Source organism: Bombina bombina, chromosome 6, assembly GCF_027579735.1.
Source record: "Bombina bombina isolate aBomBom1 chromosome 6, aBomBom1.pri, whole genome shotgun sequence".
Taxonomy (NCBI): Eukaryota; Metazoa; Chordata; class Amphibia; order Anura; family Bombinatoridae; genus Bombina; species Bombina bombina.
The window spans coordinates 768,957,121-768,973,041 of NC_069504.1; the positions used below are offsets into that span (position 1 = coordinate 768,957,121).

General features: G+C 41.5%; 1 protein-coding gene across 3 annotated transcripts in view; it reads left to right on the forward strand.

Annotated features, from left to right (window-relative positions):
* The window catches only part of PRKACA (protein kinase cAMP-activated catalytic subunit alpha), a 218,956-nt gene that overhangs the window by 167,715 nt on the left and 35,320 nt on the right, over positions 1–15,921 (forward strand). For all 3 annotated transcript variants that reach the window (XM_053718058.1, XM_053718056.1, XM_053718057.1), the window contains one exon: positions 1,119–1,241. In XM_053718058.1, coding sequence (XP_053574033.1) covers positions 1,119–1,241 — 123 coding nt within the window. The remainder of the gene's footprint in view (positions 1–1,118; positions 1,242–15,921) is intronic.

Below are 15,921 nucleotides of genomic sequence, written 5' to 3' on the forward strand. Positions count from 1 at the left end.
GCAGATAGCTTGCCCTGCTTTTGACTGACACTTGACAAATCCCCCATTGATGGCTAAAATATTGGCATAGCAAATTTTATAGTTTTTTTTTTTTTTTTTTGCCCTAAAAATAGATTGTACTGCTTACAGTAAATCATTAAAAAAATTTGTTGCGTATCATGTAATTGCCTTTTCTTTACAAAAAAAACACACACACACACACAAGTATCTCATCCAAGAAAAAATTGAAGCTAAAATAACTTCAAGGGCTGTACATGTAGTGCAATCCTAGTTTTTGTCCCATTTAACATAGGGTGGGGGCAGTGTATTTTCTTCTATCCAAAGCATAAATGTATTGCATAATTTAAAATAAATGTATTTAAAGGGACACTGAACCCAATTTTTTTTTCTTTTGTGATTCAGATAGAGCATGCAATTTTAAGCAACTTCATACTTTACTCCTATTATCAATTTTTCTTCGTTCTCTTGCTATCTTTATTTGAAATAAAAGCCATCTAAGCTTTTTTGGGTTAAGAACTCTGGAGAGCACTTTTTGATTGGTGGATGGATTTTTTCCACCAATCAGCAAGGTCAACCCAGGTTGTTCACCAAAATGGGCCGGCATCTAAACTTAGATTCTTGAATTTCAAATAAAGATACCAAGAGAATAAAGAAAATTTGATAATAGGAGTAAATTCGAAAGTTGCTTAAAAATCCATGCTCTATCTGAATCACAAAAGAAAATTTTTGGGTTCAGTGTCCCTTTAATGATAATTTGTAAAATTAAAATTTAACATTTTTAATATTTGGCTAATTTTATATTAATACTGGCTAAAATTTTGTAGCCGGGTGTTTATATAAAATCAACTGGGTGGTGCACCCGCTAAAAAGGTCCTGTGGAGTTTTCTTTAAAATGTATTGATTGCTGTAGTATTTAACCTGTTTCATGTAAGGTTCAAGTGAAAAATGCTTTAATGTAAACTTATTTAAAAAAAATAAAATGCTAATGTATGATTACAGCGATGAATAATAATTCTATATTCATGATTTTACAATGCGTTACCATTTTGTCTCTGTATCATTGCTACTTTTAAAGCAATTGAGCTGTTGTGTGAATCTCCCTCTGTTCTGTGTCCTAGGGGTATAATAAAGCTGTGGATTGGTGGGCACTTGGAGTCCTGATCTATGAGATGGCTGCTGGATATCCACCTTTTTTTGCTGATCAACCAATTCAGATCTATGAGAAAATTGTATCTGGAAAGGTGAAGTTCTTATCACAGTTCCATTTTATTATTTCTTTTTATTACTATTTTCCTGTTCTGTTTAACAATCTCTCTTGTTCCTCATTTTAGCTTATATCTCCATTTTGCTTTGGGTTGGGCGGTGTTATGTGTGTGTGTGTGTATATATATATATATATATATATATATATATATATATATATATATATATATATATATATATATATATATATATATATATATATATATATATATATATATATATATATATATATATATATATATATATATATATATAGAAAAATAACTCATTGTGTAAACCACTTACAAATCTAAACAAGTCAGAAGACTTGCTTTAAAACCAGAAACTCTCTGACTACACTGTTTCCAATGCAGCAAAGGAATCTGGGTAAGATATGCAAATGATGTTCACAATGACTCACTTTTTTACTTTTAGCCTGCTTTTTAAAGACAAAGCTGTGTAATGCAGCAGTGCTATGGCATAAAGGGAAGTCTGTCTTTAAAAAGCAGGCTAAAAGTAAAAAAGGGAGTCGTGAACCTCATTTGCATATCTTACCCAGATTCCTTTGCTGCATTGGAAACAGTGTAGTCAGAGAGTTTCTGGTTTTAAAGCAAGTCTTCTGACTTGTTTAGATTTGTTATTTTCTCTATATTTTGTATTTAGTGGAGGATTTTAAACTCACTTTCTCTTGTTAAGTTTATCCAGTCCACGGATCATCCATTACTTGTGGGATATTCTCCTTCCCAACAGGAAGTTGCAAGAGGATCACCCACAGCAGAGCTGCTATATAGCTCCTCCCCTCACTGCCATATCCAGTCATTCTCTTGCAACTCTCAACAAAGATGGACGTAGTAAGAGGAGTGTGGTGTATTATAGTTAGTTTTTTAACTTCAATCAAAAGTTTGTTATTTTTAAATGGTACCGGAGTGTACTGTTTCATCTCAGGCAGCATTAGAAGAAGAATCTGCCTGTGATTTCTATGATCTTAGCAGAAGTAACTAAGATCCACTGCCGTTCTCACATATTCTGAGGAGTGAGGTAACTTTAGAGGGGGAATGGCGTGCAGGTTTTCCTGCAATAAGGTATGTGCAGTTAATATATTTCTAGGGATGGAATTTGCTAGAAAAATGCTGCTGATACCGGATTAATGTAAGTTAAGCCTTAAATGCAGTGATAGCGACTGGTATCAGGCTTATTAACAGAGATACATACTCTTATAAAAGTGTAATATAAAACGTTTGCTGGCATGTTAATCGTTTTTATATATGTTTGGTGACAAAACTTATTGGGGCCTAGTTTTTTTTTCCGCATGGCTGGCTTGATTTTTGCCTAGAAACAGTTTCCTGAAGCTTTCCACTGTTGCAATATGAGTGGGAAGGGCCTATTTTAGTGCTTTTCTGTGCAGTTAAAAATACTGACAGAGACATTCAGCTTCCCTCTGCATGATACAGGACATCTCTGAACGGCTCAAAAGGCTTTAAAGTCGTGTTTGAGGAGGGTAACAATCACAGTAGACTGTGGCAGTTTTTGTGACTGTGTTTAAAAAACGTTTGTCATTTATTATTCTGTTTTTGTTATTAAGGGGTTAATCATCCATTTGCAAGTGGGTGCAATGCTCTGCTGACTTGTTACATACACTGTAAAAATTTTGTTAGTGTAACTGCCTTTTTTCACTGTTATTTCAAATTTTGTCAATTTGTTTCTCTTAAAGTCACAGTAACGTTTTTTATATTGCTTGTTAACTTGATTTAAAGTGTTTTCCAAGCTTGCTAGTCTCATTGCTAGTCTGTACAAACATGTCTGAAACAGAGGATACTTGTTCATTATGTTTAAAAGCCATGGTGGAGCCCCATAGGAGAATGTGTACTAAATGTATTGATTTCACCTTAAACCGTAAAGATCAGTCTTTCTCTATAAAAGAATTGTCACCAGAGGGGTCTGTCGAGGGGGAAGTTATGCCGACTAACTCTCCCCACGTGTCGGACCCTTCGCCTCCCGCTCAAGGGACGCACGCTAATATGGCGCCAAGTACATCAGGGACGCCCATAGCGATTACTTTGCAGGACATGGCTGCAATCATGAATAATACCCTGTCAGAGGTATTATCCAGATTGCCTGAATTGAGAGGCAAGCGCGATAGCTCTGGGGTTAGACGAGATACAGAGCGCGTAGATGCTGTAAGAGCCATGTCTGATACTGCGTCACAATATGCAGAACCTGAGGACGGAGAGCTTCAGTCTGTGGGTGACGTCTCTGAATCGGGGAGACCTGATTCAGAGATTTCTAATTTTAAATTTAAGCTTGAGAACCTCTGTGTATTGCTTGGGGAGGCATTAGCTGCTCTGAATGACTGTGACACAATTGCAGTGCCAGAGAAATTGTGTAGGCTGTATAAATACTATGCAGTGCCGGTGAGTACTGATGTTTTTCCAATACCTAAAAGGCTTACAGAAATTATTAGTAAGGAGTGGGATAGGCCCGGTGTGCCCTTTTGCCCACCTCCTATATTTAGAATAATGTTTCCAATAGATGCCACTACACGGGACTTATGGCAGACTGTCCCTAAGGTGGAGGGAGCAGTTTCTACTTTAGCAAAGCGTACCACTAACCGGTTGAGGACAGTTGTGCTTTTTCAGATCCAATGGATAAAAAATTAGAGGGTTACCTTAAGAAAATGTTTATTCAACAAGGTTTTATTTTACAGCCCCTTGCATGCATTGCGCCTGTCACTGCTGCGGCGGCATTCTGGTTTGAGGCCCTGGAAGAGGCCATCCATACAGCTCCATTGACTGAAATTGTTGACAAGCTTAGAATTCTTAAGCTAGCTAACTCATTTGTTTCTGATGCCATTGTTCATTTGACTAAACTAACTTCCGGTTTCGCCATCCAGGCGCGTAGGGCGCTATGGCTCAAATCCTGGTCAGCTGATGTGACTTCAAAGTCTAAATTACTCAACATTCCTTTCAAGGGGCAGACCTTATTCGGGCCTGGTTTGAAAGAAATTATTGCTGACATTACTGGAGGTAAGGGTCATACCCTTCCTCAGGACAGGGCCAAATCAAAGGCCAAACAGTCTAATTTTCGTGCCTTTCGAAATTTCAAGGCAGGTGCAGCATCAACTTCCTCTGCTTCAAAACAAGAGGGAACTTTTGCTCAATCCAAGCAGGCCTGGAAACCTAACCAGTCCTGGAACAAGGGCAAGCAGGCCAGAAAGCCTGCTGCTGCCTCTAAGACAGCATGAAGGAGCGGCCCCCTATCCGACAACGGATCTAGTAGGGGGCAGACTCTCTCTCTTCGCCCAGGCGTGAGCAAGAGATGTTCAGGATCCCTGGGCGTTGGAGATCATATCTCAGGGATATCTTCTGGACTTCAAAGCTTCTCATCCACAAGGGAGATTTCACCTTTCAAGATTCTCTGCAAACCAGATAAAGAAAGAGGCATTCCTAAGTTGCGTACAAGATCTCCTTGTAATGGGAGTGATCAATCCAGTTCCGCGGACGGAACAAGGACAGGGGTTTTATTCAAATCTGTTTGTGGTTCCCAAAAAAGAGGGAACCTTCAGACCAATTTTGGATTTAAAGATCCTAAACAAATTCCTCAGAGTTCCGTCATTCAAGATGGAAACTATTCGAACCATTTTACCCATGATCCAAGAGGGTCAGTACATGACCACAGTGGACTTAAAGGATGCCTACCTTCACATTCCGATTCACAAGAATCATCATCAGTTCCTGAGGTTTGCCTTTCTAGACAGGCATTACCAATTTGTAGCTCTTCCATTCGGGTTGGCTACAGCCCCAATAATTTTTACAAAGGTTCTGGGCTCACTTCTGGCGGTCCTAAGACCGCGAGGCATAGCGGTGGCTCCTTACCTGGACGATATCCTGATACAGGCGTCAAGCTTTCAAATTGCCAAATCTCATACAGAGATAGTTCTGGCATTCCTGAGGTCGCATGGGTGGAAAGTGAACGAAGAAAAGAGTTCTCTATCTCCTCTCATGAGGGTTTCCTTCCTAGGGACTCTAATAGATTTTGTAGAAATGAAAATTTACCTGACTGAGTCCAGGTTATCAAAACTTCTAAATGCTTGCCGTGTTCTTCACTCCATTCCGTGCCCCACGGTGGCTCAGTGCATGGAAGTAATCGGCTTAATTGTAGCGGCGATGGACATAGTGCCATTCGCGCGCCTGCATCTCAGACCGCTGCAATTATGCATGCTCAGTCAGTGGAATGGGGATTACACAGATTTGTCCCCTCTACTAAATCTGGATCAGGAAACCAGAGATTCTCTTCTCTGGTGGTTATCTCGGGCCCATCTGTCCAAGGGTATGACCTTTCGCAGACCAGATTGGACAATTGTAACAACAGATGCCAGCCTTCTAGGTTGGGGTGCAGTCTGGAACTCCCTGAAGGCTCAGGGTTCATGGACTCAGGAGGAGAAACTCCTCCCAATAAATATTCTGGAGTTAAGAGCAATATTCAATGCTCTTCTGGCTTGGCCTCAGATAGCAACACTGAGGTTTATCAGATTTCAGTCGGACAACATCACGACTGTGGCTTACATCAACAATCAAGGGGGAACCAGGAGTTCCCTAGCGATGTCAGAAGTCTCCAAGATAATTCGCTGGGCAGAGACTCACTCTTGCCACCTGTCAGCGATCCATATCCCAGGTGTAGAGAACTGGGAGGCGGATTTTCTAAGTCGTCAGACTTTTCATCCGGGGGAATGGGAACTCCATCCGGAGGTGTTTGCTCAATTGGTTCTCCGTTGGGGCAAACCAGAATTGGATCTCATGGCGTCTCGCCAGAACGCCAAGCTTCCTTGTTACGGATCCAGGTCCAGGGACCCAGAAGCGGCACTGATAGATGCTCTAGCAGCGCCTTGGTTCTTCAACCTGGCTTATGTGTTTCCACCGTTTCCTCTGCTCCCTCGTCTGATTGCCAAGATCAAACAGGAGAGAGCATCGGTGATATTGATGGCGCCTGCGTGGCCACGCAGGACCTGGTATGCAGACCTAGTGGACATGTCATCCTTTCCACCATGGACTCTGCCTCTGAGACAAGACCTTCTAATACAAGGTCCTTTCAATCATCCGAATCTACTTTCTCTGAGACTGACTGCATGGAGATTGAACGCTTGATCCTATCAAAGCGTGGCTTCTCCGAGTCATGAATTGATACCTTAATACAGGCACGAAAGCCTGTCACCAGGAAAATTTACCACAAGATATGGCGTAAATATCTTCATTGGTGTGAATCCAAGAATTACTCATGGAGTAGGGTTAGGATTCCTAGGATATTGTCCTTCCTCCAAGAGGGTTTGGACAAAGGATTATCGGCTAGTTCTTTAAAGGGACAGATATCTGCTCTGTCTATTCTTTTACACAAGCGTCTGGCAGAAGTTCCAGACGTTCAGGCATTTTGTCAGGCTTTAGTTAGAATTAAGACTGTGTTTAAACCTGTTGCTCCTCCATGGAGCTTAAACTTCTTTCATGGAAAGTTCTTTTTCTGATGGCTATTTCCTCGGCTCGAAGAGTCTCGGAGTTATCTGCCTTACATTGTGATTCTCCTTATCTGATCTTTAATTCAGATAAAGTTTTTCTGCGTACAAAACCTGGGTTTTTACCTAAGGTGGTTTCTAACAAGTATATCAATCAAGAGATTGTTGTTCCATCATTATGTCCTAATCCTTCTTCAAAGAAGGAACGTCTTTTGCATAATCTAGACGTAGTCCGTGCCTTGAAGTTTTACTTACAGGCTACTAAAGATTTTCGCCAAACATCTAACCTGTTTATTGTTTACTCTGGACAGAGGAGAGGTCAGAAGGCCTCTGCAACCTCTCTTTCTTTTTGGCTTCGGAGTATAATCCGTTTAGCCTATGAGACTGCTGGACTGCAGCCTCCTGAAAGGATTACAGCTCATTCTACTAGAGCTGTGGCTTCCACCTGGGCCTTTAAAAATGAGGCCTCTGTTGAACAGATTTGTAAGGCTGCAACTTGGTCTTCCCTTCATACTTTTTCCAAATTTTACAAATTTGATACTTTTGCTTCTTCAGAGGCTGTTTTTGGGAGAAAGGTTCTACAGTCAGTGGTTCCTTCCGTTTAAGTTCCTGCCTTGTCCCTCCCATCATCCGTGTACTTTAGCTTTGGTATTGGTATCCCACAAGTAATGGATGATCCGTGGACTGGATACACTTAACAAGAGAAAACAATTTATGCTTACCTGATAAATTTATTTCTCTTGTAGTGTATCCAGTCCACGGCCCGCCCTGTCCTTTTCAGGCAGGTCTAAATTTTAATTAAACTACAGTCACCACTGCACCCTGTGGTTTCTCCTTTTCTCGGCTTGTTTCGGTCGAATGACTGGATATGGCAGTGAGGGGAGGAGCTATATAGCAGCTCTGCTGTGGGTGATCCTCTTGCAACTTCCTGTTGGGAAGGAGAATATCCCACAAGCAATGGATGATCCGTGGACTGGATACACTACAAGAGAAATAAATTTATCAGGTAAGCATAAATTATGTTTTTCGCCTCCCCATAATTTTAATTGTTGAGATAGAGATATATATATATATGTGTGTGTGAGAAAATGCTTTTGTAGATAGAAATGTCTTTTGTTTTTTCTATCAGTTAAAATGCAAAGTGAGTGAACAGAAGAAAAATCTAAATCAAATAAATTTCTGGTGTGACCACCCTTTGACTTCAATACCGCATCAATTCTTGTAGGCAGGGATTTTGTAGGCATACAGTCAGGTGTATGATTAAACAATTATACAAAACAGGTGCTAATGATCATCAATTTTATATGTAGGTTGATACATAATCATTAACTGAAAAAGAAACTGCTTTATAGAAGGAATAAAACTGGGTGAGAAGCAGCCAAACGCTAACTAGATGAGGTTGCTAAAGACAGTTTAATGTCAAGTCATACACCATGGCAAGAATGTGCACAGCAACAAGACACAAAATAGTTATACTGCTTCAGCACAGTCTCTCCTAGTCAGATATTTCCAGGTAGATAGGGGTTTCCCGATGGGCTGTCCAAGCGTTTCTGAAGAAGTAAGACACATCATGCTTCCCTTTGCAATCAATAGATGTCCAGCAATGCCATCAGCTCAGAATTGGCAGAAACAAGCGGGACCTTGGTACACCCATTTACTCTCCAGAGAAGTCTGGTCAGAAGTGGTCTTCATGGAAGACTTGCAGCCAAAACGCCATGTCTCCAACGTGGAAACTAGACCAAGCGACATAACTATGCACAAAAAACACAAGAACTGGAGTGCTCTGTACTGATGAGTAAAAATTTGAAATATTTAGCTGTAGCAGAAGGCAGTTCGCTGGAGAGCGGAAAAAGAATCAGTGTCTGCAGGCAACAGTTTCCATTTTAAGTTTGGGGCTGCATTTCTGCAAATGTAGTTGAGTATTTTATTCAGAATTAATGATCTCCTCAAAGCTTAGAAGTACAGTGGGGGGGGGGGCATCTGATAGTCCCTAAGTTTATTCTGCAGCATGTCAACAACCCCAAAATAAGCAGGCAAAGTTATTAACAATTATCTTCAGAGTAAAGAAGAACAAGAAGTGATGGAATGGCCTCCATAGATCCCTGATCCTCAACATCATCAACACTGTCTGGGATTACATGAAGAGAAAGAAGAAACTGAAGCTGCATAAATCCACAAAATAACTACGGTTAGTTCTCCAAGATGTTTGGAACAACCTACCTGCTGAGTTCCTTAAAAAAGCTGTGTGCAATTGAATCTTGAAGAATTGATTGTTTTGAAGGCAAAGGGTGGTCATGCCAAATATTGATTTGATTTAGAATTTTCTTCTGTTCACTTTGCATTTTGTGTTAAAAAAATATATATAATGTATGTATATATATATATATATATATATGTATATATATATATATATATATATATAGACAGTATACTATAAAATTGTCTTTCTTTCATGTAATTAGCAAGAGTCCATGAGCTAGTGACGTATGGAATATACATTCCTACCAGGAGGGGCAAAGTTTCCCAAACCTCAAAATGCCTATAAATACACCCCTCACCACACCCACAAATCAGTTTTACAAACTTTGCCTCCTATGGAGGTGGTGAAGTAAGTGTGTGCTAGATTCTACGTTGATATGCGCTCCGCAGCAGGTTGGAGCCCGGTTTTCCTCTCAGCGTGCAGTGAATGTCAGAGGGATGTGAGGAGAGTATTGCCTATTTGAATTCAATGATCTCCTTCTACGGGGTCTATTTCATAGGTTCTCTGTTATCGGTCGTAGAGATTCATCTCTTACCTCCCTTTTCAGATCGACGATATACTCTTATATATACCATTACCTCTACTGATTCTCGTTTCAGTACTGGTTTGGCTTTCTACTACATGTAGATGAGTGTCCTGGGGTAAGTAAGTCTTATTTTCTGTGACACTCTAAGCTATGGTTGGGCACTTTTTTATAAAGTTCTAAATATATGTGTTCAAACATTTATTTGCCTTGACTCAGGATGTTCATCGTTCCTTATTGCAGACAGTCAGTTTCATATTTGGGATAATGCATATGAATAAATCAATTTATTTCTTACCTTAAAAATTTGACTTTCTCTTGTTAAGTGTATTCAGTCCACGGGTCATCCATTACTTATGGGATATATTCCCTTCCCAACAGGAAGTTGCAAGAGGATCACCCAAGCAGAGCTGCTATATAGCTCCTCCCCTCACATGTCATATCCAGTCATTCTCTTGCAACTCAACTAGATAGGACGTTGTGAGAGGTCTGTGGTGTTTTTATACTTAGTTTATTTCTTCAATCAAAAGTTTGTTATTTTAAATGGCACCGGAGTGTGCTGTTTGTTCTCAGGCAGTATTTGGAAGAAGAATCTGCCTGCGTTTTCTATGATCTTAGCAGAAGTAACTAAGATCCACTGGCTGTTCTCGCACATTCTGAGGAGTGGGCTAACTTTCTGAAAGGGAATAGCGTGCGGGGTACCCTGCAAACCAGGTATGTGCAGTAAATTATTTTTCTAAGGAATGGAATTGACTAAGAAAATACTGCTGATACCGATTTGCAGAACATGAGGAGAGCTTCATTCTGTAGGTGACGGATCTGATCCAGGGAAACCGGATTCAGAGATCTCTAATTTTAAATTTAAGCTTGAGAACCTCCGTGTATTGCTAGGGGAGGTTTTAGCGGCTCCGAATGACTGTAACACAGTCGCAATTCCAGAGAAATTATGTAGGCTGGATAGATACTATGCAGTACCGGTGTACTGATGTTTTTCCTATACCTAAAAGGCTTACAGAAATTATTAGCAAGGAGTGGGATAGACCTGGTGTGCCCTTTTCCCCACCTCCTATATTTAGAAAAATGTTTCCAATAGACGCCACTACACGGGACTTATGGCAGACGGTCCCTAAGGTGGAGGGAGCAGTTTCTACTTTAGCTAAGCGTACCACTATCCCGGTGGAGGATAGTTGTGCTTTTTCGGATCCAATGGATAAAAAATTGGAAGGTTACCTTAAGAAAATGTTTGTTCAACAAGGTTTTATCTTACAGCCCCTTGCATGCATTGCGCCTGTCACTGCTGCGGCGGCGGCATTCTGGTTTGAGTTTCTGGAAGAGGCCATTCACTCGGCTCCATTGGATGAAATTATGGACAAGCTTAAAGCACTTAAGCTAGCTAATGCCATTGTACATTTAACTAAGCTATCGGCTAAGAACTCCGGATTTGCCATCCAGGCGCGCAGAGCGTTATGGCTTAAATCCTGGTCAGCTGATGTGACTTTAAATCTAAATTGCTTAATATTCCTTTCAAGGGGCAAACCTTATTCGGGCCCGGCTTGAAAGAAATTATCGCTGACATTACTGGAGGTAAGGGTCATACTCTTCCTCAGTACAAGGCCAAATCAAAGGCCAAACAGTCTAATTTTCGTGCCTTTCGAAGCTTCAAGGCAGGAGCAACGTCATCTTCCTCCGCCCCAAAACAGGAAGGAACCGTTGCTCGTTACAGACAGGCCTGGAAAACTAACCAGTCCTGGAACAAGGGCAAGCAGGCCAGAAAACCTGCTACTGCCCCTAAGACAGCATGAAGGGATGGCCCCCTATCCGGAAACGGATCTAGTGGGGGGCAGACTTTCTCTCTTCGCCCAGGCGTGGGCAAGAGATGTCCAGGATCCCTGGGCGTTGGAGATCATATCTCAGGGATATCTTCTGGACTTCAAGGCTTCTCTTCCTCAAGGGAGATTTCATCTTTCAAGGTTATCAGAAAACCAGATAAAGAAAGACATTCCTACGTTGCGTACAAGACCTCCTAGTAATGGGAGTGATCCACCCAGTTCCGCGGACGGAATAAGGACAGGGGTTTTATTCAAATCTGTTCGTGGTTCCCAAGAAAGAGGGTACCTTCAGACCAATTTTGGACCTAAAGATCTTAAAGAAATTCCTAAGAGTTCCATCATTCAAGATGGAAACTATTCGGACCATCCTACCCATGATCCAAGAGGGTCAGTACATGACCACAGTGGACTTAAAGGATTCCTACCTTTACATACCGATTCACAAAGATCATCATCGGTTCCTAAGATTTGCCTTTCTAGACAGGCATTACCAGTTTGTAGCTCTTCCCTTCGGATTGAAGAATCTTTACAAAGGTGATGGGCTCTCTTCTGGCGGTTTTAAGACCGCGCGGCATAGCGGTGGCTCCGTATCTAGACGACATCCTGATACAGGCGTCAAGCTTGCAAATTGCCAAGTCTCATACAGAGATAGTTCTGGCATTTCTAAGGTCGCATGGGTGGAAGGTGAACGTGGAAAAGAGTTCTCTATCACCACTCACAAGAGTCTCCTTCCTAGGGACTCTGATAGATTCTGTAGAAATGAAGATCTACCTGATGGAGGCCAGGTTGTCAAAACTCTTAAATGCTTGCCGGGTTCTTCATTCCATTCCACGCCCGTCAGTGGCTCAGTGCATGGAAGTAATCGGCTTAATGGTAGCGGCGATGGACATAGTGCCATTGGCGCGCCTGCATCTCAGACCGCTGCAATTATGCATGCTCAGTCAGTGGAATGGGGATTACACAGATTTGTCCCCTCTACTAAATCTGGATCAAGAGACCAGGGATTCTCTTCTCTGGTGGCTATCTCGGGTCCATCTGTCCAAAGGTATGACCTTTCGCAGGCCAGATTGGACGATTGTAACAACAGATGCCAGCCTTCTAGGCTGGGGCGCAGTCTGGAACTCCCTGAAGGCTCAAGGATCGTGGACTCAGGAGGAGAAACTCCTCCCAATAAATATTCTGGAGTTAAGAGCAATATTCAATGCTCTTCTAGCTTGGCCTCAGTTAGCAACACTGAGGTTCATCAGATTTCAGTCGGACAACATCACGACTGTGGCTTACATCAACCATCAAGGGGGAACCAGGAGTTCCCTAGCGATGTTAGAAGTCTCAAAGATAATTCGCTGGGCAGAGTCTCACTCTTGCCACTTGTCAGCGATCCACATCCCAGGCGTGGAGAACTGGGAGGCGGACTTTCTAAGTCGTCAGACTTTTCATCCGGGGGAGTGGGAACTCCATCCGGAGGTATTTGCTCAACTGGTCCATCGTTGGGGCAAACCAGAACTGGATCTCATGGCGTCTCGCCAGAACGCCAAACTTCCTCGTTACGGATCCAGGTCCAGGGACCCGGGAGCGACGCTGATAGATGCTCTAGCAGCTCCTTGGTTCTTCAACATGGCTTATGTGTTTCCACCGTTTCCTCTGCTCCCTCGACTGATTGCCAAGATCAAACAGGAGAGAGCATCGGTGATTCTGATAGCGCCTGCGCGGCCACGCAGGACCTGGTATGCAGACCTAGTGGACATGTCGTCCTGTCCACCATGGACTCTACCTTTGAGGCAAGACCTTCTAATACAAGGTCCCTTCAATCATCCAAATCTAATTTCTCTGAGACTGACTGCGTGGAGATTGAACGTTTGATTCTATCAAAGCGTGGTTTCTCTGAGTCAGTTATTGATACCTTGATACAGGCACGAAAGCCTGTTACCAGGAAAATCTACCATAAGATATGGCGTAAATACCTATATTGGTGCGAATCCAAGAGTTACTCATGGAGTAAGGTTAGGATTCCAAGGATATTGTCCTTTCTCCAAGAGGGTTTGGAAAAAGGCTTATCAGCTAGTTCTTTAAAGGGACAGATTTCTGCTCTGTCTATTCTTTTGCACAAGCGTCTAGCAGAAGTTCCAGACGTCCAGGCCTTTTGTCAAGCCTTAACTAGGATTAAGCCTGTGTTTAAAACTGTTGCTCCACCGTGGAGCTTAAACTTGGTTCTTAAAGTTCTTCAAGGAGTTCCGTTTGAACCCCTTCATTCCGTTGATATTAAACTTTTATCTTGGAAAGTTCTGTTTTTGATGGCTATTTCCTCGGCTCGAAGAGTTTCGGAGTTATCCGCCTTACATTGTGATTCTCCTTATCTAATTTTCCATTCAGACAAGGTAGTTCTGCGTACTAAACCTGGGTTTTTACCTAAGGTAGTCTCTGACAGGAATATCAATCAGGAGATTGTTGTTCCGTCATTATGTCCTAATCCTTCTTCAATGAAGGAACGACTTTTGCATAATCTGGACGTAGTCCGTGCCCTGAAATTCTATTTACAGGCAACTAAAGCTTTTTGTCAAACTTCTTCACTGTTTGTCGTTTACTCTGGGCAGAGGAGAGGTCAAAAAGCTTCGGCAACCTCTCTCTCTTTTTGGCTTCGTAGCATAATACGCTTAGCCTATGAGACTGCTGAACAGCAGCCCCCTGAAAGAATTACAGCTCATTCCACTAGAGCTGTGGCTTCCACCTGGGCCTTTAAGAATGAGGCCTCTGTTGAACAGATTTGCAAGGCTGCGACTTGGTCTTCGCTTCACACTTTTTCAAAATTTTACAAATTTGACACTTTTGCTTCTTCGGAGGCTGTTTTTGGGAGAAAGGTTCTACAGGCAGTGGTTCCTTCCGTTTAAGTTCCTGCCTTGTCCCTCCCATCATCCGTGTACTTAGCTTTGGTATTGGTATCCCATAAGTAATGGATGACCCGTGGACTGAATACACTTAACAAGAGAAAACATAATTTATGCTTACCTGATAAATTTATTTCTCTTGTAGTGTATTCAGTCCACGGCCCGCCCTGTCTCTTTAAAGGCAGATCTAAATTTTAATTAATACTCCAGTCACCACTGCACCCTATGGTTTCTCCTTTCTCGTCTTGTTTCGGTCAAATGACTGGATATGACGTGAGGGGAGGAGCTATATAGCAGCTCTGCTTGGGTGATCCTCTTGCAACTTCCTGTTGGGAAGGGAATATATCCCATAAGTAATGGATGACCCGTGGACTGAATACACCACAAGAGAAATAAATTTATCAGGTAAGCATAAATTGTTTTTTTCCCTGTGGGCTGTTAGGCTCGCGGGGGCTGAAAATGCTTCATTTTATTGCGTCATTCTTGGCGCAGACTTTTTTGGCGCAAAAAATTATTTTCTGTTTCCGGCGTCATACGTGTCGCCGGAAGTTGCGTCATTTTTTGACGTTTTTTTGCGCCAAAAGTGTCGGCGTTCCGGATGTGGCGTCATTTTTGGCGCCAAAAGCATTTAGGCGCCAAATAATGTGGGCGTCTTTTTTGGCGCTAAAAAATATGGGCGTCATTTTTGTCTCCACATTATTTAAGTCTCATTATTTATTGCTTCTGGTTGCTAGAAGCTTGTTCACTGGCATTTTTTCCCATTCCTGAAACTGTCATTTAAGGAATTTGATCAATTTTGCTTTATATGTTGTTTTTTCTATTACATATTGCAAGATGTCCCAGATTTACCCTGAGTCAGAAGATACTTCTGGAAAGTCGCTGCCTGGTGCTGGATCTACCAAAGTTAAGTGTATCTGCTGTAAACTTGTGGTATCTGTTCCTCCAGCTGTTGTTTGTAATGAATGTCATGATAATATTTCCTTTAGTAATGTTACATTACCTGTTGCTGTTCCATCAACATCTAATGTTCAGAGTGTTCCTGTTAACATAAGAGATTTTGTTTCTAAATCCATTAAGAAGGCTATGTCTGTTATTCCTCCTTCTAGTAAACGTAAAAGGTCTTTTAAAACTTCTCATTTTTCAGATGAATTTTTAAATGAACATCATTATTCTGATTCTGATAAAGATTCCTCTGGTTCAGAGGATTCTGTTTCAGAGATTGATGCTGATAAATCTTCATATTTATTCAAAATGGAATTTATTCGTTCTTTACTTAAAGAAGTCTTAATTGCATTAGAAATAGAGGATTCTGGTCCTCTTGATACTAAATCTAAACGTTTAAATAAGGTTTTTAAATCTCCTGTAGTTATTCCAGAAGTTTTTCCTGATGCTATTTCTGAAGTAATCTCCAGGGAATGGAATAATTTGGGTAATTCATTTACTCCTTCTAAACGTTTTAAGCAATTATATCCTGTGCCATCTGACAGATTAGAGTTTTGGGACAAAATCCCTAAGGTTGATGGGGCTGTCTCTACTCTTGCTAAGCGTACTACTATTCCTACGGCAGATAGTACTTCCTTTAAGGATCCTTTAGATAGGAAAATTGAATCCTTTCTAAGAAAAGCTTACTTATGTTCAGGTAATCTTCTTAGACCTGCTATATCTTTAGCGGATGTTGCTGCAGC